The 23,097-nt window shown below is 37.3% G+C and overlaps 1 protein-coding gene across 5 annotated transcripts in view; it reads right to left on the bottom strand.

Annotated features, from left to right (window-relative positions):
- The window catches only part of NFIB (nuclear factor I/B), a 307,135-nt gene that overhangs the window by 65,361 nt on the left and 218,677 nt on the right, over positions 1–23,097 (bottom strand). For all 5 annotated transcript variants that reach the window (XM_006864489.1, XM_006864490.1, XM_006864486.1 and 2 more), the window contains exons 5-6: positions 20,284–20,404; positions 18,166–18,284 (exon numbers count right to left, since the gene is read on the bottom strand). In XM_006864489.1, coding sequence (XP_006864551.1) covers positions 18,166–18,284; positions 20,284–20,404 — 240 coding nt within the window. The remainder of the gene's footprint in view (positions 1–18,165; positions 18,285–20,283; positions 20,405–23,097) is intronic.

Below are 23,097 nucleotides of genomic sequence, written 5' to 3'. Positions count from 1 at the left end.
GGTTGCTATGAGTCAAAACAGACTCGAAAACACTTAACAACATCTGGTTAAAAAGAAACTAAACTGCTATAAACTATTTTAAAAGTTCAAGTTTTCTACACGATCCTAAGTTACTGCCTTCCATATTTACACAATACTTGTAAACAAGAACAGCAGATATGCAAGTGACCCTTGTTGTCTTCTATAATATTGAGGTATATTTTATTACCAAGTGGTTTAAAATGAAAACAATATGAAATCATTCCTTCTAAGCACTGTTAGGAGACCTGGCATGGTACCATGGGTTAATGCTCTGGACCACAAAGTAGGCTGGAACTGCAAGGTCATTAGCTGCTCCTCAGAAACCCTATATAGGCTATGGGTCAGAACTGACTTGATGCCACTTAACAACAACAATCACTGTTAAAATATCTTACTTACATTTTATATTGCCAAGCTACTGGCTATTTTAAAGGTTTTGTGTGTGTGTGTGTGTGGGGGGGGGTTCTTTTGAGAAGGAAACTCAAGGTATAAGGAGAGAATATATATGGAAATTTTTTACTTAGATAAAGTCCAATGAGTAGGATTTGATGAGATGACATTATATTAACAAGCCTTACATTTATTTATATGAGGTGGACTTCAAAAAGTTCATAAAAAATGAAATTGAAAATAAAACATTTTTTTCATGAACTTTTTGAAGCCCCCTTTTATATATAATATATATGTTGTTGTTGTTAAGTGCCGTGAGTCGATTCCGACTCATAGCAACCCTGTACAGGTTTTCCGAGGCTATAAATCTTTACGGGAGCAGAGAGCCTCATCTTTCTCCTGTGGAACAGCTGGTAGTTTTGAACCGCTGACCTTGTGGTTCACAGCCCGATTCGTAACCACTATCAAAATATATTTCTTCAAAATCACAGACACCTTTATTAAACGGAAATACCAAAATGTGAAGCTAGTGTCTCTCAAGATATTCTCCCTCTAGGTCTCTACGCTTCTGAAGCAGTGTTTCCAGCTCTTTAACTTCTTCCTGAAGAATTCTACACTCTCCATTTACACTATGTCAAAATGGTAATTTTGGCATTATCTAGGTGTGGTGCTGTAGGATAAGCACTGGACTATGAGCCACAGGTTGGCAGTTCAAACCGACTGTATGCTCCTCAAATACCCTATACAACCTAGCTATGATTAGGAACCAACTCCACAATACTTGACAACAACAACAAAGGGGCTCAAATCCTTTTCCTTTAAACTGTTCTTTGAGATTGGGGAACCAAAGGGCCTATGAAGGGGCAAGAGTAGAGCTGTTGGGTGGATAGGATAAGGTTCCCCACTGACATTCTCACAGGACAGCCTTTGCTATCCTTGAAAGATGTGCATGTGCATTGTGGTGTGGAGGAAAATTCCTTGGCAGATTTTCCTGACTCTTTTCTAACCAATGCAGCTTTCAATTTTCTTGAAATTTCTTCATAATAAGTCCCCATGATTGTCCTATGTCCCTGGAAAAATCTACAACATTACACTTTTGAGTCACAAAAAACGGGCGCCATAACCTTCTGAGCTGACTTCTCTGCCTTAAACTTTCATTGGTCTAGCGGACCGGAAGCTCTTGGAGCCACCATCTTGATGCAAGCATTCTTTTTGGAAGGCTCCCTAGTGAGGCTAAGAAGTGTAGTACTGAAAGAACTTGTCTGTAGCTATCCAGTGATCACAGACACATGCTAAACCATGGTTTCTTTGGAATAAATCTGCGAGTGTATGAACTGGGGCTGGAGTAACAATACCTTTTGACTTAACCTCTCTCTGTGTGTGTACTCGCATTTATGAGTTTTAGAAATACTTTAGATGCAAAATATCTCTAGAGACCAAACTTATTGTTAGGTGAAGACAAAGGTGACCAACATATCCATTACTCCTTTGAAATGCTGTCAACCAACACAAAGAGGAAAGAATAAAGAATTACTAAATTGGGGCATTTCTTCTTTCCAGTCAAAGGTTGGCATGGGAGCTGAGAAGGAGCATGAAAAAGAAATCAATGATTTACTTCAAAGAATAATACTATTTATAAAAAATTAGAAACTATCAATGCTCATTTATGGGACCAATTCTGGAGTTAAAAATCAGAAACTTTTACTTCAGGCTAACATTCAGAGTCAGTCTTGCGAGATGGAAACAGCTATGGTCATGTGACAAAGAGAGTTAGGAGAAAGCAGGGAAACGAACTCTGCCAGCAGAATACTAACAGAGACACTGGGTTCTTTTCCTCTTTTCTTGCCTTGAGGTAAACAGTATTGAAGAGAGGAGAATTTATAGGTCATTTACAACTGTGTCAACATTATGTAAAATCCCATAATTATTAAGGCCACATACGGCAGCATCCATCTCCCTATCTAAGACCACAGCTCAAAGCTCCATTTGTTTATTTCTATGGACTAGCCACTGGAGAATGACACCAGTCTTTAACCTGTTTTGCTCTGTACTGAGCCCACCAGTAGCTCCGCAGGAGAAAGATGAGGGTGTCTGTTCCCACAAGATTTACAGTCTTGGAAACCTTATACAAAGGTTCTAAGAGTTGGAACAGAATTGATGGCACTTAACAACAACATAGAACTGATGGGGGCAAAGGAGTGTTTTGAAAGAATGATCACGGAAGAAGGAAGAAATTAGAGAAATCAAGAAAATATGCCCTTACTTTTGAAAGCCTTACACAATGTCTCAGGCACCATCTCAATTTCTTCATTTCTTTCACAATAAAATGATTCAATTCTGACTCCTTGGAAAATAAGGAGTGCTGATGTGGTGCCATAGGATCAGCATTGGGCTGCAAACCACAAGGTCTACAGTTCAAACCCACTGGCTGCTCTTTGGAAACCCTATACAGGGTTGCTGTGAGTTGGAACTGACTCTACAGCACTTAACAACACATAATACAAGAGGAGTCCTGGTGTGGCACTGTAGTATAATGAGGTGGACTACAAGGTGGGTTTGAACCTTAAGGTCAGTGGTTCAAACTCACCAGCCGTTCCTCAGAAACACTATACAGCACTGCTATAAATTGGAACTGTCTTGATAGAACTTTAAGAGCAACAACATAATCCATGAGGGGTCCTGCTGTGGCACTGTAGAATAAGCTCTAGATGGCTAACCACAAGGTTCACGGTTCCAACCCACCAGCAGCTCTTTGGAAACTCTCTATCTGGGTCTTTATGACTAAGATATCAGAACTGACTCAGCGGCACTTAACAACAACAATAATACTTGACAGCTTAAATCAAATAAAAATGACAACTAAGAGGTACAGCGGCAGAGTCGCAGGAAGACATCAGAGACACTGATCCGTAAATATACTTCAGAGGGTAAGCTTCAGAATGGCCTCCAGAGCCCGACACTATTATGGATTCAACAGCAGAGTTAAATAAGTCACTCCTGCACTGTCATGGGAATGAAAATTGGCAAGGCCATCCTGGAGACTACGCCAGTGTTTACCAAGTCTTTAGAAATGGACATATATTTGACTCAATGAATCTATACTAGGAATGCATTATTTCTTAAGGAAATTTCACTGAAATTTCACCTGGTCCTTGGTACCAGGTAGTTGCTAGACACTGGGGGCTGAGCAGAGAACCAGACAGGAAGGAAATCAGCCAGTGTAAGCAAAAAGACTTCCATCTGTGATGTTCACTGCAGCTTTATTTATATTATGGAAACTTGCAAAGTACCTACAATCGACACCGATGAGCAATGCAGACGTTTAGAAAAGTTATGGTATATATAAAGAGTTGCATATTATGTAGTCAGTATGCAGTGGAAGTTGAATAGTAAGGTAAAACGGCACCGTTGTTATCATAGTTATAATTTTACTAATTGTAAGTAAAAGGCAAAAAAATATATAATAGTCTACAATATGGCATATATTATCATAAACAAACTTAGTGCAAAAACTATGCACCTAGAAAGAGAATATGTAGAAAATGCATGGAAAAAATACACAGAAAATAAATGAGCACATAATGCAGAGAAACACAAGGAGGCTTCAAAAAGTTTACGGAAAAATTCCATTATCTTATCATTCTACCTTTCCATGAACTTTTTGAAGTCCCCTTGCATTAACAGGAGTTGTCATTCTGTCATGGGACTGTGGTGATTTTATTTTATTATTTATTACTTTCACAAAAACAAAACAAAGTATAAAATAGATATCATTCAGGGAGAACCAGCCTACTATAGAAAGTTGGCAATGATGGGTTGACGATTAGCATCTTACTGTTATGCTCAGTGTTGCACCAACATAAGAAGGAAAGACCTCATATTGACCGTATGTATTAGACGCTACAAAACTGTAAAATGAATTGAGTTGGCTAAAGGCAAAAGAACATATTTTTGAGAAGACAAGTGAAGAAAGGAGAATATCTGTTTCTAAGGAAATTTCTAGATGTGCACTTTTATGACTGTGTGGCAAATGTGAATGAGTTCTTCCCACATACGCCAAGCTAACAAAAGCTCTGAATGTTATGACAAGACATATGGACTTAATCCCACTACAGTGGTTTGATGATGATGCCAGATGATTCAAAACATAATTAGCTGCCATGTTTAAAAAAAAAAAAAAAGGGGATCTCCACATCTCCACATATATATTTATTTATATCTATCTCACTCTATAATGTGAACACAGCTCTTTTTCAAAGTAGAAAATATGCTACTCTTTGTATCAAATAGGTGAAATTCTTACTTTAATCCTTGAATTACTTAATCATAATTACAGTGGACATACTCCTATAAGCTTCAGTAAACATTTTGTGATTGTTTAAATCTCTCTATATACTATACTTAACGGGCGCTCTGATAGCATTGTGGTTATGAATCAGGCTGTGAACCGCAAGATCAGCAGTTCGAAACTACCACGCACTTCGCGGGAGAAAGATGAGGCTTTCTACTCCCATCAAGATTTATAGCCTTGGAAACCCTGTACAGGGTCGCTATGGGTCGGAATCGACTCGATGGCACTTAACAACAACAACAACTATACTTAAACTCATGAATAGTAAGGAGCATGTTAGTACATGTCTGTGTTTATCACATCCTTCTATTTAAAAAAAAAAAAAAGTCTCCAGGCTACACCTACACCCAATACAAAGGTAAAGCTCAAATCTCTTTGAAGCTCACAAATGCCTGAGACATTAAAAAAAAAAAAAAAAAAAAAAATCCTTTGAATAGTGTAAAGCAGTGTTAAAAGAATGAATACTGTATACATAAAAACTGCTTTTTAAAATCACTTCAAAATGCTTTTGTCCATTAAGTAATTTCATTCTACCAGACAGACAATGATAAAGTGTCTTGAATAATGTCAGAAAACTTAATTTGAAGAAGGGAAAGAACATGGAACAATTATGCAGAATTTGGAGTATATTTTAGTCTCTTATTTAATACTGGCATAGGTAAATAGCTGCTATTCGCTGTGCCTTCAGGGAAAACCTCTTGGCTATGAAGACTTATTAGTGTTAAGCATCTGAGAACCATGGACTATGAAATAAAATCAATACCGTAACCTTAACTGTAAAAGTCAGAAAGATACTGGAAGAGTTCTAATTTAACAAGATTACAGATGAGTTTTTTCAAGGAAAACGTTTAGGGAAAAGCTATGCATTTAGAAATATTTATGCTACAAAGCATCTCAAGGTTTTTGTTGTTACTAATGCTGTTATTATCCATGCTGGTAGTGGTTAGGGTTGATTTAACTGATGTGTTACTTTAGTGAATTTACAGGAAAGGACTAGAAATGATGCTATGGAACTTATTTCAAATAAAGCCATTAAACTGAGGGAGTAAACTAATTGCTTGGGAACAATTATTATTTGATGTGGTTTCGTGTGGTAGAGAAAAAAAAAAATAACAAAATTTTAAGGTCATCAGTTTAGCTGGTCAATACTAATCATATTATTCAGCACAATATTCTGTTTCTCTTAATGGAAAATTAGTCAAAATTGGTATAAATTGTAGTGTTTAAGTTCAACCTACATCTATATCTTTTTTGCCTCCAACAAAGGCAAGTGAAGTAAAAAGAAGATTCTGCCAATGAAATTACTATGATGGCATATTTATTATCCTAATGGTTTTAGAAAGCACGTGAAATTGATCAGTAACAAAACCGCTATTTAGTAATGGACCAATTACATTTGTGAGATAATGTCAATGAAACAGAATATTGTCACAGGATAATGGTCTCCTATTGCTATATCCCAAGTCATTTAGAGAAAATAAATGTTGCCGTCTGGCTGAGTAATTTATTTTCAAAGTAGGAGACACTGATCCCATAACAAGGTTCTGTTATAATAACTCAATTTCTATCAATCATTTGTTGAACTAAAATGGCACAGGACAAGGCATCCAGTTGTGAAAATGTTGCATTCCTCAGGTACAAGACAAAATATATGGTGCCTCCAAGTACGTAAACAGCCATGCTACTGTGGTATTGATAGGAATAATTTAAAATAAACATGCAAAAAATAATTTAAGAAACTGAGAGTTTTTGTAATTTTCAAAAGTATCCATGCTAATGGAACGCTTGAAGATGTAAAAACTGAAGATCTTTGTATTCTTTGACACCAATTAATTTATAAATCTAAGAAGGTGGAACATAAGGAAAATTAAGAAACTTAATGATTTTCCAAAGAGAAAATTCAAGATTTACTGGCATCAAGTAATTTGTGTAAGGGCACAAAAGCCTTTGAGTTTCTGATCACTATTATTGTCCTCTAAGCATTAAGCAAAAACCTAGAAAGGGAGGGAAAAAAAAAAAAAAATATATATATATAAATATATATATTTGTTGTTAAGTGCCATTAATTCAGTTCCAACTCACAATGACCCTGTATAGGGTTTCTGAGGACCGGCTGGTGAGTTTGAACCACTGACCATGAGATTCAAACTGACAATATGGTCACGTGCTTATTTTACAGTGCCATACCAAGACTCGCTCTATATAAGTAGTCCCTGATTTATGACAGGTTTTATTCCAACGACTATATTCTGACGTAAGTCGAATACCTCACTTAAAAAAAAATAATTATTGCCTTATATTATAAGTATCTTTATAAGCCAGAACATTGAACATCTGTGAGTGAACATTTGAAAAAGATGACATACCGCAAATCACATGACAACACTGTATGTAGTACATATTACAAACAATAAGATGCACAAAAAAGAGAGAAAAAAAAGAGACACAATTGTGAACTGAGTCAGGGCAGCCTCTATGTGTGATAATATATAATTAATTTATATATTTTGGATCCTATTTTGGATCTATATAGCTCATTATGATCTAGTTGTATATCACAGTTATATTAAAGACTTCTTAGATTTTAGAATTAATTGTTGTTGTTGACAAGTACCATTGAGTCAGTTCCAACTCATAGTGACCCTAAACACAACAGAATGAAATACAACAGAAATGTGCACAACTGTTAGTATGTTTGAACCCATTGTTGCAGCCACTGCATCAATCCATCTCCTTGAGGGATCTTCCTGCTTTTCCCTAGCCCTCTACATTACCAGGTATGATGTCCTTCTCCAGGGACTGGTCTCTTCTGATACCATGCCCAAAGTACGTGAGACAAAGTCTCACCATCTTCGCAACCAAGGAACATTCTGATTGTTCTTCTTTCAAGACAGATTTGGTTTTCTTCTAAATCATGGTACTTTTGATATTCTTTGCCAACATCATGTTTCAAATGCATCTATTCTTCTACAGTCTTCCTTATTCATGGTCCAGCTTTAAAATGCTAATGAAGAAACTACATAGTATGGGTTAGAGGCTTCTTTGTCCTCAATGTGAATCCTTGCTCTTTAACGCTTTACGGAATTTTTACGCAGATTTGTCCAGTGCAATACATTGTATGATTTCTTGACTCCCACCTTCATGGGCTTTGATTGTGGATCCAAGTAAAATGAAATACTTGACAACTTCAATCTTTTCTCCATTTACCATGATTAGCCCAGGTGTGAGGATTTTTGTTTTCTTTAATTAAGCTGTAATCCATACTGAAGGCTCTTCATCAGCAGTGCTTCTTTGCTTTCAGCAAGCAAGTTGGTGTCATCTTCCTGTCTCAGGTTGTTAATGAGCTTTCCTCTCATCCTGATGCCACATTCTTCTTCAGATAATTCAGTTTCTCAGATTATTTGCTCAGCATACAAAATGAATAAGCATGGTGAAATGATACACAACCATGATTCATACCTTTCCTGATTGAAAATCACACAATATCCCCTTGTTATATACAAACGAGTGTCTCTTGGTCTATGTACAATTCAGTGTTCTTGGATTCCAACTCTTCGCTATGTTATCCTTAGCTTGTTGTGATCCATGCAGTCAGTGTTCTAGGGTTCCTATTCTTTACAATGCGATCCAGTTGTGATCCACACAGCTTAATGACTTTGAATAGTCAATAAAATGCAAGTTAACATCTTTCTGGTTACCAATTTTCTCTGCTGTCAGCCAAGACCATCTGACATCATCCATAATATCACTCATTTGACATGTCTTTGAATCCAAATTGAATTTCTGGCAGCTACTTCTTGGTGATGTGCAGCTGCAGCCATTTTTGAATTATCTTCAGCAAAATTTTATTTATGTGTGATATTAATGATATTGTTGGAGAATTTTTGCATTCTGCTGAGTCACCTTTGAATTGGGCTCAAATAGGGATCTTTTCCAGTCGGTTGGCCAGATAGCTGGCGTCTACGTTTTTTGATATGGACTATTCAGGACTTTCAGCAGTATGGGGATTTGCTGAAACATTTCAGTTAGTTTTCCCACAATTCCTGGAACCTTGCTTTTCGCCAATGTCTTCAGTGCAGCATGGATTTTTCCTTCAATACCACTGGCTCTTGATCATATGCTGCTTCTTGAAATGGCTGAACATCAACTAATTCCTTTTGGTATTGTGCCTCAAGTGCATCAATTCTTCTACAGTGTTTTTTATTGATTATCCAATTTTCACATGCATATGAGGCTTTTGAAGATACCGTGGCTTGGGTCAGGTGTACCTTAGTCCTGAAACTGATGGCTTTGCTCTTGAAAGAGGCCTTTTGCAGCAAATTTACCAAATGCAATATGTCCTTTGATTTCCTGACTGCTGCTTCCATGAGTGTTGATTGTGTATCCAATCAAAATGAAGTCTGTGACAACTTCAATCTTTTCTCCATTTATCATAATGTTATTTGTTGGCCTAGTTGTAAGAATTTTTGTTTTCTTTACATTGAGATACAACCCATACTGAAGGCTGTGGTCATTGATCTTTATCAAATTTTAAGTTCCCTTTGCTTTCAGCAAGCAAGGTTGCATTATTTGCATATTGCAGGTTGATAATAAGCAAATATAATATAAAGAAACCATTATTTAAAAAAAAAAAAAACCATGGAACAATTAAGAAGCAATCTGGATAATCTAAACATGGGTATTAAGGGATTATTATATTTGCTAAATTGATAATAGTATTATGGTTGTATTTTTGAAAAGTCATTTTCAGTTAGAAACAACAAATATTTAAAGGTAAAATGATGTGATGTTAAGTTTGCTTTAAAGCACTTCTACAAAATCAGGAATAGATCCAACACGATTAGCAAAATAATGGCAACTATCCCCTTCTACCAAGATAGGGAGACCCTCAGTTTGTGTGTGTGTGTGTGTGTTTTTTAATGTTTTATTGTGAATTATATGATAGTTTACATTTTTTATATTTTAGTCTTACATTCATTTCATCGTATATCATCTCACTGCCATGGTTCCAATCCCCTCCATGCATCCTCAACCACCCAAAGGGTATATCCCAGAAACCCGCTCCCTACACTTCCCCCTCCTCCCCCTGTTTTCAGCCCGCAGTCCCTTTCCCTCTCTGGATCCAAAGTCCCCAGTCACTTCATCACTCCATGTCATCGTCTCTGTCTCTATCTCAGGCTTGTCTGTTTCTCTGGGTAGGGTCCCGCTCTCGGCTCTTCTCCGTTGATGGTCCCAGAGGCCTCTGCTCCTATCCTGGAGAATCAATCACTCCCTTCCTTGTTACAAAACTTCTACCTTTGCATTTCCAACCCTCATAATCCATCCTGATAAGCATTATTCACTACAGTATCACGAGTTACCCATCTGTATCTCCTTTCATCAGCTCCGCCCAGACAGATTGAATAGTACCTTCTGGAGATTCTGCCTTCCTCCATGCTCCCTAGCACCAGGTTCCCTCTTGAAAGCTTGTAAGCCAGTCACTTCTTGCCTTTGTAGTCCCCCCGCCCCATTTGAGTATCCAATGTCCAAGCTGCCCTTCTCCGTCGAATCTGGACCCTCAGTTTTGAAGGGCTGACGTGGTGACAGCAACATTGGGCTCAATCATAACAACAATTGTACGGTGGAGTAGGACAGGGCAGTTTCGTTCTGTTGGTCATAGGGTCAGTGTGATTAGGAACTGACTTGAGGACACCTAACAACAACAACAGGTAAGTTTACATAAGCAGGATATAACAACAACAATAACAATTAGCCTCTAAATATAGAAGATTTCGTATGAGCCATTAATAACCTGGACACTTAGAAAAGATAGCCACTTTGTCTCTGGGTGTGCTTGGTAGTGGTGGTTGTGTGTCACTCAGCTGGTTCTGACTTACAGTGATATTCTACAGGGTTTTCAAGGCTGTAAATCTTTATACGGGCAGAAAGCCTCATCTTTCTCCTATGGAACAGCTGGTAGATTTGAACTTCTGACCTAGCAGCCCACTTCATAATCCACCACACTACCAGGTCTTCTTTTGGTGTAGTTAGCTATAAAGAAATAAGCTTGAACTATATCATCCTGCGATTTTTAAAAGACACAACCTTCTTGTTGAAAGAGAAGAAGACATGAAGCACTCACTGATAAATATCAACAAGCACAGACTTCAGTATGATTGCAAACTCAATGTACAGAAAATAAAAACCCTCACAACTAGACCAATGATAAACACTTATATCTCTGATTTTGTTCAAAAGTTTGGTATGTCATTCATCACATAACATCTATCTGGAAAACATCCAACTGCATATCCTAGAGTTATAATCCTATAAAGGTATAATGAAGTGCAAAAATCCCCGTTGTAGAATGTGATGTAGTGAAGATAATGTTTTCCTGGTGCAACAAGTGTATCTAATGTATGCAAAGTGATTGTGCAGTCAGGCGTACTATGGTATGGTACATATAAGAGGCTTTCTGCTCCAGCCAAGATTCCAAGCCTTGGAAACCATATATACTGAGTCTCTGTGAGTTGGAACCTACTTGGCGGCACTTAATAACAACTAGATATATGAGAGGGACCTCAAAAATATCGTAGAAAAATAGAATTAAAGGATAATGGAATTTTTCCATGAGCTTTTGCAACCCCCCTTAAATAACTAATAATATTTACGGCTTGATAATCCCCTATGCTGATGGCTTGTGGATGTACTGTACTAAACTTGCTATACTGGGGCCTTGAGTTGGTTCTGACTCATAGTGACCTTTCATAGAGATTACGAGAGTGGCTGGTTAAGTTTCACCTGCCTATCTTGAAGTTAGCAGTCTAGTGCTTATCCTACAGTGCCACACACCAGGACTCATAAAACACAATTAGATATTAAATATGTCACACATCCATACATGAATGAAAAAAGTTTAAATTTCTTCTAAAACAGTGTTTTCCAAACTTAGAAGATCACTCCTCATGCCTAGAAGGAGCCCTAGAAATGGACTGAAAACCTCAAGTTCAGCAGTTCAAATCTACCAGCCACTTGATGGGAGAAAGGTGAGGGTCTTTGCTCGTGTAGAGATTTACATACTCAGAAACCCCATACAGGGTCACTATGAGTCGGAACTGACTCGGCAGCATATAACACACCACCACCACCTTGTGTACCTAGAAGACTAAGGCTCCTAAAATTGCCAATAAGAAATGTTGGTCTCTTTTCTTTTGGTTCTATCAGTAAGCTGTGGGCTGAAACACTGAGCTGTAAGGTTGGTTTGAAGCACAAAGCCAGTGGTTCAAACTCACCAGCCACTCCTTGGAAACCTTCTACAGGGTTGCTATGAGTTGGAACCAACTTGACACGACACAACACACTTAACAACAACATCAGTGGGCTACCACACTCTTATGAATTGTTATTCACCAGATTGACCTCCTGATACTAAGGCAGAGCCATTACTTTTTAATCCTTAGTGTTTCCTTGAGTCACTCGACTGAATTATTTTGACATTTCATACTATATTTTATAGACTTCTATAAAGTGTAAATTGAAATGTAGCACGATTTTGGCTTTAATGTTAATGAAATCCTTTATGCAATTATCACAGACTCATCATCTCTAAGATGTTTGTTGTTGTTAAGTGCCATGAGTCGGTTCTTACTCATAGTGACCCTGTATAGGGTTCATAGGCTGTAAATCTTTGAGGAGCAGAAAGCCTCATTTTTCTCCTGCAAAGCAGCTGCTAGATTCAAACTGCTGACCCCGTGGTTCCCAGTCCAGTATTTACTGTATAGAGACACTGTGCACCATCTCTAAGATGTGGAAATATATTAAAACTTTGAAAAGACTAGTAAAGGAGACTTATTTAGGCTATAGAATATTAAATTTTATATACATGTAACAGTGTTATTCATTTCTAGTACCTATGCCAAATAACTGCTCCTGGGAAACCCTGTACAGGGTCGTTATGAGTCAGAACTGACTCGGCAGCACTTAAAAACAAAATGGCAATCAGAGGGAGCCCCAGTGGCAAAAGAGGCTAGGCTTTGGGTCACTAACCAGAAAATCGACAGTCCAACCAGCTGTGCTTCAGGAGAAACACGAGGCAGACTACTTCTGTAGAGATTTTCCATCTCGGAAACCCTATGGACTAGTCCTACAGGATTGTTACGAGTAGGAATTGAATGGAGGGCTGTTGTTATGGCAACTAGATGATGGTGTCCAAATGTTGTCTAGTAGAGTCCATCCGATTTAATTTTTTATCAATTCTTACACATGTAATTACATAACAACACCCCACTAAGTAGAGCTAGTTTTCATTAACATGCCTATTTATTGATTCGGTGCAAACCTTCACCTCTCAAAGTGCTTCTGGGTAAACTAGTTCTTAAAGCTGAGAACAGTGTTCCCATAATCTGGTTGACACTACACTCTCATGAGCAGAAAAATACAATTTTCCTGCACATGTGGCACTGTAGGGTAATCTCAAGGTTGGTAGTTCAAACTCACCAGCCATTCCTTGGAAACTCTACATAGCCTCACTGTGAGTCTGAACTGACTCGACAGCACTTAACAACAACAAAATATCTAGAAAAATTCCTGGCATAGAATTTGTTGTTGTTGTTAAGTGCCATCGAGTTGGTTCCGACCCATAGCGACCCTGTATAGGGCTTCCAAGAAGCAGCTGGTGAGCTTGAACTGCTGACCTTGTGGTTCAAACAACTTTGCAGTCTTACACATTAACTAACGCACAGTACCACACCAGGACTCCCTGATAGCTGCTAACTGAACCAAATTTATCTCAAATCCTGAGTATGTAAACATTAATAAAACTTTACTGCATAAAACCCTTTTTGAATTTGCATATTATCTTAGATTGCAAGTTGTTTAAACACTCCTGAGACTGACAAGTCTGTTAAATTTTGATTTAGAAACCTCCAGCTATAATATTTTAACTACATTTACAAGGCTATGTTTTTCTCACTCGATGCCTATTAAACTTTAGGAATTTTACATTCAGATGTAGGTGATTCAGGAAGGATTATAGTGGCAGAGACAAAAGTGATCTTGATAAAGAACTGTTTCTAAAACTGAAGCATAGGAATTATTAGTTTGTTAGATACCTAGGCATAGAAACACAACTAGACTGATCTCCCTGAAAGTTAACTGGAATAAAAGCAAAACAAACACCTCTCTTCTATCAGAATCTATACAAGATCGCTCCAATAATTTTAAGAAAAGTACAAAACCTAGTAAATAAATCTTTGAATTGATTTGGGGGGGGGTGCAGAAATTAAGGCAAATGGAATGCACAGCCCCCAAAGTTTATTAGTGGTGACCAAGGGTACATGGGAGGGGAGTGGAGAGCTAGGGTTTAAGGGATACAGAGTTTATCTTAAGGGTAATGAAAATGTTTGGAAATGGGGACTGGCGATAATTATGCAACATGAACGTAATTAATGTTACTCAATCGCACACATAAAAATGGTTGAAATAGTAAATGTTTCATTACACAAGGGAGCTTTAAAAACTTTATTAAAAAATGGGATGGAAATATAATAAAATTTTTGAAATCCCCTTGTATATTCTTTAACAAGATAATCTATTTAAAAATTCAAATGGAATTTTTTGAGGAGTAAGTATTGGAATAAAAAGCATTTTCAACCTGCATTTTGAGAGACTGGTATTACTTTATTAAAATCCAAACTGATATAAAACAGTGTCTATGAAACAAAGCTTTTGGAAGTAGAGGCAATCAGAAGGCATAGACGCCAATAAAGCAGTGAGCAGCCTTCTAGGACTTAAAGGATTCCAACAGTGGCTATGTACCCCTTTAGTACTGCTCTGATTTGATTTTTCTTTTTCTCCTTTCCCTCTGTGTGTATATAAAATAAAAATATAAAATGATATGCTGTGGATGGTGACAAATTTAATTTATATCACTATTCATCAGAGAAAATGTAAGGAAATGATATCACCTCCTACCAAATATTGAACACTTTGAAAAGAGTCTCTAGTTTAAAAAAAGTTACTCTATGCTTGCAAAATTATAAATTGTAATTTTCATTGTTCAGGAAATTGTAACTTTTTGGGTGTGTTGAAAAGCCACAAATATATGATTATTTTGTGATATGCTAAAATCAAATATTTTATTAAAATTTATATACTCATAAATATTTTAATATTTTACCTAATTTCTTTATTAAACAAATGGTACAGTAGTTTTCATTATATTAAATACTTTATTTTTACCTACTTGAAATAAATCTCAGAGGTTTATGTTAAGGAATGGACCATGGTACCCATAATTTTGCTATCTTTGATTCTCATATTTCAAAGATCAATTTTGTGAAGGGCTATGGCAAGAGTGGAGTCCTGGTGTGGCGCTGAGGGATAATGCACTGAGCAGTAAGGTTCAAACTCACAGCCGCTCCTCAGAAACGTGTTATAGGACGGCACTTAGTAACAACAACCACAATGACGACGACAAGACTAGGATTTAAAGCAAAGTTAGCACTAAGAGAATAAGGTGTGCCCAGGAAGCAAGCCAAAGTTTCTCACATTTCTGCCCATTATAAATGCAAGCATATTTTAACCAACCAATAAGTAATGAGTGCCAGTTAGTACATAGCTTTGTGGGAGAAAGAAGAAAGGTATAAGTTATTATAAATAGCAGCGTGGTCCTCAATATGTATGTTAGAAAGTTCCCTGCGTACTGGGCAAGTATGTCGAAAAACCATGTAACAATGGACAAGAACAACTGTAGGGCATTTTGCTTTTCAAATTTTTTTAAAAACATCAATTTTCTAAGAACAAAAGAACAGGATTGGGCTTAGCAAATTTATGAAGATAGCACTGTACTGCCCTCATTTTTTCATTGTATTGAAGTCATTTTTCCCACAATGGCTTATTGTGCACATTACAAAGTCTTCAGGGTCTTCGAAATTAAAGTGACAGAATTTTTTAAAAGCACACTTGAGAATGGATCATTCTTTCTTACTCTTAATATAATATGCCTTTACAGACCTCTCCAATAATTCTAGTCATCCTGACAAAAGAAAAATCACCAAGACAATGCAATGATCTTACAATGAGAAAGAATGACAGTTTCCCTTCTACTTTTCAAAAATGTTTTATAATATGATTTGAGATTGGCTTTCTTAAATAGACTGAAAGAGAAATCAATTCTTACAAAGCAACACTCTTTATAATAAAGAACACCTACACTTCTGAACAACGCATTCATTCCCACACAATCACAATGTTGTTATTATTACCACTGGAATCATTTCCAGAATAATTTTCTGACAAGCAAAATATGGCTTTGTTTAGAATAAACTGACAATGTCAGTAAAACAAGTCATAAAACAGGAAAGGTGTAGGGTTTTGTTTTTACTCTTACTCAACCCTACTGAAAATTCCTGATTTCTTGTCTGTTCTACTGACACTGGTGTCTGTCTATCAATAGTTCATTTACTCAACAAATACTGATTGTGTCCCTGCTATGTACCAAGCACTGTACTAGGTGTTAGCTATATGTGCAGTCCAAACAGATAAGGTTCCTGTTTTCAATCACATTAAAATATATATTCAGAAAGTGTGTGAGTACAATAAACAACAAAGCTGGGTGCCAAGGGGTAAAAACAACCAATTTAGATTGAAATTCTTCCACTTAGGCTAAGACCTCAATGATGACAAAGAATTTTCCAGATGATGAGTGAGAGAGGAGGCATGGTTAAGTGAACATTCTGGGTTTTTTGCATCCCCAAATCTAAGCAAAGCAGTGGGATTGTTATGTGAGGGAGAGACAGAGGGACAGCCTCTGAGATAGGAGAGACAGTCAGAGACCTGGCCAACTCACAGGCTTATTAGTCATCACTAGGGGTTCTGATGTTTTCAGGAGAGAAGGCAAGGAACAAAAGGCCTTGAAGTAGCGGACTAACATGGGTTCATTTATATTTTACAGAGATTTTGTCTGCTGCATGCAAATGGATTAAAGGTATTTCAGGAGAGCTAAATCTGCCCAGCTGATTTTCAAGTCTTTCTATAAAGTGGTTCCAAGGCTTCCATCCACAGGCCCAGTACCAAGGCCCACAGCACACATGGTCCTTTTCCAACACTGTCTTAGTGCTTGCCTGTGCATTTCTCCCCGCCCACCACGTCCACCCTTACATCCTTCTTTATGACTTAAAATTCCAGCATACTACAGAAGACCCACCTGACCCAAAGCCCAATTTCTCCCTGATGATTTATTTTTGTTAAGTGCCATCGAGTTGGTTCCGACTCATAGTGACCCTGTAAAAGGTTCCAAGGAGCAGCTGGTGAGTTGGAACTGCCAACTTCATGGTTCAAACCAATTTAGCAGTCCAGTGTTTTACGCTATAGCACCACACCAGGACTAATGAACTCATATGGAAGGAACTAGGCAGGAAAATCTAGCAGCAACACAGATATCCTGACTAAGGAATTGACTTCAACTTTACCTGCTAAGCTTCAGAGCTGTTTGTCTCCCAAGATTATACATCTATTATAGCCTGTTACCCCTACATACATCTATGTAAGTCTTGGGCTAGAAAACCCATGATAAAAAGCCCCTCTCATTTTTATTTTTAATAAAATTCAGAATTATACTTAAAATGCAATTTTCAAACACCTAAAAATGGTGCCAATATAAAACTGAATATGTGCACACGTGTGCAAACACAGACACACAAATTGTGATTAGCTCATTTTGGGGGAAATTTCCATGTTTTTAATCATTTCCCTATGACTGTGGACAAAAAAAGATATGTGTCTGTTTGATGAAATATGCTTAATAAACTATAGAAAGTCTGAACTCACAGAGTCTAATAATAGCTACTTCAAGGCCCTCCCCCAAAGCTATCCTATAATTGGGCCATAGTTTCTCTAGAAAGCATAAATAGATTGACTCTGACCCAATGTTACTTACATTACACTTTTATTTCTTGTTTGTACTCTGCCTACATCCAAAGGGAATTTGAGATGACTTGCTTTAAATGGGAACTTTCAGTTCCTGGCATCTGCAAACTGCCAACATTTTGGTTCTTCCTCAAAGTAGCCAAATACAGAGGAGTAAGCGGATCTCACTGAATCAGAACTCATACAATCCAACCACCTCATAAAGACAGACCATAATCAGACACATAAATAACTGTTGATTTTAACAAATAATTTTGTCTTTTAAAACTTCTAATAAAACATGTCGAACAAAGGAGATTCTTTGGTAACTTAACTTGGATGAAATTTGATGGCATATAACTTTAAATAAAGTAACTTTATTATTATTTCATAATAAATTATGAAAATAATTTCATAAAACAATCATTTCATAGCTGTTACATTCTGACTAAACGTGACTTACACAATGAGCCAACACTTTGCCCTCGTGTTCCCAGAGGTAGGTTCCTACCACTCACCTTGATCTCTTTCATGCCATGTCCGACTTCCAGCAGCGGGTGAATTTGGAGAGGGATAGAAATCTCCTGTAGGGCTTGGTTCCATATTTTCATCTATGGATATAGTCTTGGGTCTTTTGCTGTTAAAATATGACAAGAGTCCAATTAATGGAATTCCCAGAAAGACATGTGGCATTTGAAGGTATCTTGATTTGAAAATGCTCTTATAGTGAAAGTATATGATTTGAAAATGCATTTACTGTGTACAAGAAGACTTCAAAAAGTTTGTGGAAAAGTGGAATGAAAAGATAATGGAATTTTCCCATGAATTTTTGAAGCCCCTTCGTATGTTTTCAAAAAACAGGGGATCTCAGAAACATTTGGAAATAATGATAGGTATCCAAGATGCTGACAGAAATAAGAACTGTTTCTAGCCATAAACACCATGCATTATTCCAATGCTTGCCTAAAAAATATGATGTGTGTTATATTTTCTTTTCAAATGTATTTACAAAGAAACTTCAGTAGTAAAAAGTGAATTCCTACGATGGTGTGTTCTATCGTTCAGATTGTTTTCATAAGTTTGTACATAATGACCCCTATGATTATTATAATTTTAATAATGTCCATTTGCATAACACTTTCCCTTGACAATTAATGCTTCCATAGCCACCCAAAGATAAGATAACAGAGTGGAACAGAATATGAATTTCAGAGTCTGACAAACCTACTATCTAGTCTTGGTAGGCCACTTCAACACCATCACCGATAGCTGCTAGTCAATTCCGACTCCTAATTCTCCTCAGTTCTACAGGGTTCCTCTGAGCCAGGCCACTTCCCACTTCTTAATATGTAAGCTCCATAGCTTTTTTACACCGAGTGCAATCAGTTGTAAAATGGAAATAATAAAATCAAGTTCAAAGAGGAATGGTTGAGAGAATTAAGTGAGGTATTAAATGTAAAGCTCTTAGTTAAGTGGCTAGCATTTAGAAGGTACTTATTAAATAGTAATTAATATTAATAACCCTATAATTAATAGAAAGGAGCTCTGGTAGCGTAGTGGTTACGAATCGGGCTGCGAACCTTAAGGTCAGAGGTTCGAAACTACCAGCTGCTCCGCGGGAGAAAGATGAGGCTTTCTACTCCCATAAATATTTACACCCTCAGAAACCCTTTACAGGGTCGCTATGGGTCGGAACCGACTCGATGGCACATAACAACAACAACAACATAATTAATAGAAATAAAAGTCTTTTATAAAATTTTTGTGATTATAAGTTATGCCATATACCCCCCATCATATTTTCCTTAAATAACGCTATTGATTCTTTATTCTTAAGATCAACCCTGAAAATCAAGCCACTGTGCCAAATTCAAACTGAGCAGCACACTCAGAAAGGGATATATACCAATAAACCAAACGTGAATCTTTAGAGCAAGTATATGGCATACAATTGCCTGTATAGTACTTACACCTTCACCAATACCCTTACTGCCATGGAAATGGACCTCTCTTTCACCTCAATATTTAGAAATTTCTCATTCATACTTTGTTGTTGTTGTTGTTGTTATGTGCTGTGGAGTCGGTTCTGACACATAGCGACCCTGTACAGGGTTTGCGATGCTGTAAATCTTTATGGGAGCAGAAAGCCTCATCTTTCTCCCACGGAACAGCTGGTAGTCTCGAACTGCTGACCTTGCGGTTCGCAGCCTGATTCGTAACCACTATACTACTTATATAAGTAAAAATTTTAAAAAGATATTTTCTAAATTAATTTTATATGCTGATAATAAATATAATACGTGATTTCAGAACCACAATAGACCTCTGATATCACGTACGTAAATCAATTCCTTCATTTTTACACATGGACAGAGCGATTTGGAAAAATTAAGCAGCAACCAAATTATAAGTTCAAAGGGATTCTGACTTCCAAGGGATTCTGACTCTCTCAACTGTATCACATTTCCAAATCCTGGAAACACACGCATGAAAGATGACAAAAAGCTCTGTAAAATCAGCAGTCTTAAATTTTTTGCTTTGTTTCTCCAATCTACATACACTCTGACCTCAGTAGCCCCCAATCTATTCTTACTCAGCAAATCCATGAGAATATAAGTAGGTCCACTTTCAGTTACCTGCTTGGTGGAGAAGACAGTGACCTCTGAAGGTTGACCCCCGAGTTCATGTCATGATAGTATGGTTGGCTCGGGATATCTCCAATTGGAAAGTTGACTCCAGTTCCCTGGGTTATAGGCGCTGAAGAATAAAGAAGGAAATATTGTGAGTGGCATTAGCATTTGCTTCTGTTGTTCAGTCTCTCCAATCTGTTACAGTGATTCTGTATAGACTTTCTGAGGAAACACTGGAGGGTTTTAACCACTGATCTTGAGGATAACAGTGTTTATCCTATATAACTCCTTAGCACTTGCTATCCCTATATAAATGTAATAATCCAGTATTTCTCATGCCTATGAGCAAGAATAGGGAAAATCTTATCATCATTGCTGTTTTTGTTGTGTGCCATTGAGTCCGTTCCGACTCATAGCAGCTGGTGGGTTTGAACTGCTGACCTTGTGGTAAGCAGTTCAGTGCTTAATCTACAGTGCCACACCAGGACTCCATTTTATCATAAGGCTCTAATATCAGCTACATACTTTGGAAGGAGTAGTGAACTTTGTCACTATGATATCAAAGTTCGGAAACTTGAAACATTCAAAACCAATGATTCCCATTCTCTCCCCCCACCTTCCTCACGCACTCCTTTATGCCACTTGTCATTCTGCCTGTCAACTCACTGAGCTAGAGAGAGCTGAGAAGACACAGAAAACGTGTTTCCTATCATTCAGCCCCCAAGCAAGAAATTCGCACTATGAAAGTTCTAAAACACCAAACCATTGTTGAATAAATAAATAACAACTTACAAATAAATACCATTATTTTCTACCATATTAGCATTAATACTTAAATATATTAAGAATGACATTTCTAATCATTTGATACAAACAATTCTTATATGAAGAATTTGAAGTAAACATAAAATGAATTTTACAGGCATGTAAGTAAACAAGGCAGGAGTCCTAGTGTGGCACTAGAGGATAATTCACTGGACCATAAGGTTGGCAGTTCAAATACCATCCACTCCTTAGAACCCCATATAGGGTCACTATGAGTTGGAACCACCTCAACAGTACCTAACAATAACATGGAAGAAGGAAAGGCAGACTACTTCTACATGGTTAGTCAATGAAAACCTTATGAATAGCAGTAAAATATTGTCAGGTATTGTTGTTATTAAGTGTAGTCAAGTTGTTTCCGACCTATAGCGACCCTGTATAGGGTTTCTGAGGATCCACTGGTGAGCTTGAACCACTGATCTTACAGTTTAAATGTATTTGCTGTCTGGTGCATTAACCCACAGCACCACACCAAGACTTCCATTGTCAGGTATAGTCCTGGAATATGAGCTCTCAGGTTAGAAGGTACTCAAAATACGAGTAGGGAAAAGTTGCCTCCTCAAAATACAGTCAACCATAATGACATGGATGGAGCAAAGCTTTTGGAACTTTCATCTGCTAATGGGGTACAATTCAAAATGCAGAGAAACAGCTGCAAACTTTTCAAAAATGAAATGTAGCACATCAAGTCTGATATCCTAGGCATTACTGAAATGAAATGGACTGGTATTGATAATTTTGAATCAGATAATCATATGGTTTCCTATGCTAGGAACAACAAATTGAAGAGGAATTAACATTGCATTCACTTTCAAAAAGAACATTTCAAGAAGTATCTTGTGGTACAATGTTTCTGTGAAAGTAAAATATTCATATGCCTACAAGGAAATTCAGTTAATACCACTATAATTCAGATTTACACACCAACCACTAAAGTTGAGGATGATAAAACTGAATTAAGTCTATCAACTTCTTCATTAAACCTGCGATCAAGATGCACTGATCATTACTGGTGACTGGAATGTAAAAGTTGGAAACAAAGGATCAGTAGTTGGAAACATGTTCTTGGTGACAGAAACAAAGTTGGAGATTGAATGATATAATTTTTCAAGACCAATGACTTACTCATTGTAAATACCATTTTTCAATAACATAAATGGTGACTATACACACATAACTCACTAAATGGAATATACAGGAATCAAACAGACTGTATCTGTGGGAAGAGTCGATGGAGAAGCTCACTATCATCAGCTAAAACAAGGCCAAGGGTTGACGGAAGAACAGATCATCAATTACTCATATTCATGTTCAGGCTGAAGGAATTAAAACAAGTCACGTAAGTCAAAATATGACCTTGAACAGATTCCATGTGAATTTAGAGACCATCTCAAGAAGAGATTTGATACATTAGACAATAATAACCAAAGACCAGAGGAGTTGTGTCATGGCATCAAGAACATGATCCATGAAGAAAGCAAAAGGTCTTTGAAAAGACAGAAAAGACCAACGTGGATGCTAGAATACACTATGAAACTTGCCTTGAGCATAGGGCAGCTAAAGTAAAAGGAAGAAATGATGAAAAAGGGCTGAAGAGAAAATTTCAAAGGGCAGCTCAAGAAGGCAAATTGAAGTATTATATTGAAATGTGTGAAGACTTGGAGTTTAGAAAACCAAAAGAGAAGAACATGCACAGTATATTTCTCAATCTGAGAGAAGTTAAGAAAAAAATTCAAGCTTCAGATTGCAATATTGAAGGACTAGACTTTGAACCACAAGGTCAGCAGTTCAAACCTACCAGCGGCTCCTTGGGAACCTTATATAGGGATGCTATGAGTCAGAACAATCGCACCTGCACTTAGCAACATGGGCAAAGTATTGAGGCAGGAAGCATCAAAAGAAGATGTAAGGAGAGGAACAAACAAGATGGCGGATTGGGTGGACGGATAGCAGAGAGCTCCGCCAACAACAACACAGAATACCCGACCAAGCAGG

This window comes from Chrysochloris asiatica, unplaced genomic scaffold (genome assembly GCF_000296735.1).
Source record: "Chrysochloris asiatica unplaced genomic scaffold, ChrAsi1.0 scaffold00065, whole genome shotgun sequence".
Classification (NCBI taxonomy): domain Eukaryota; kingdom Metazoa; phylum Chordata; class Mammalia; order Afrosoricida; family Chrysochloridae; genus Chrysochloris; species Chrysochloris asiatica.
This window is presented reverse-complemented; position numbering and strand designations above follow the sequence as displayed.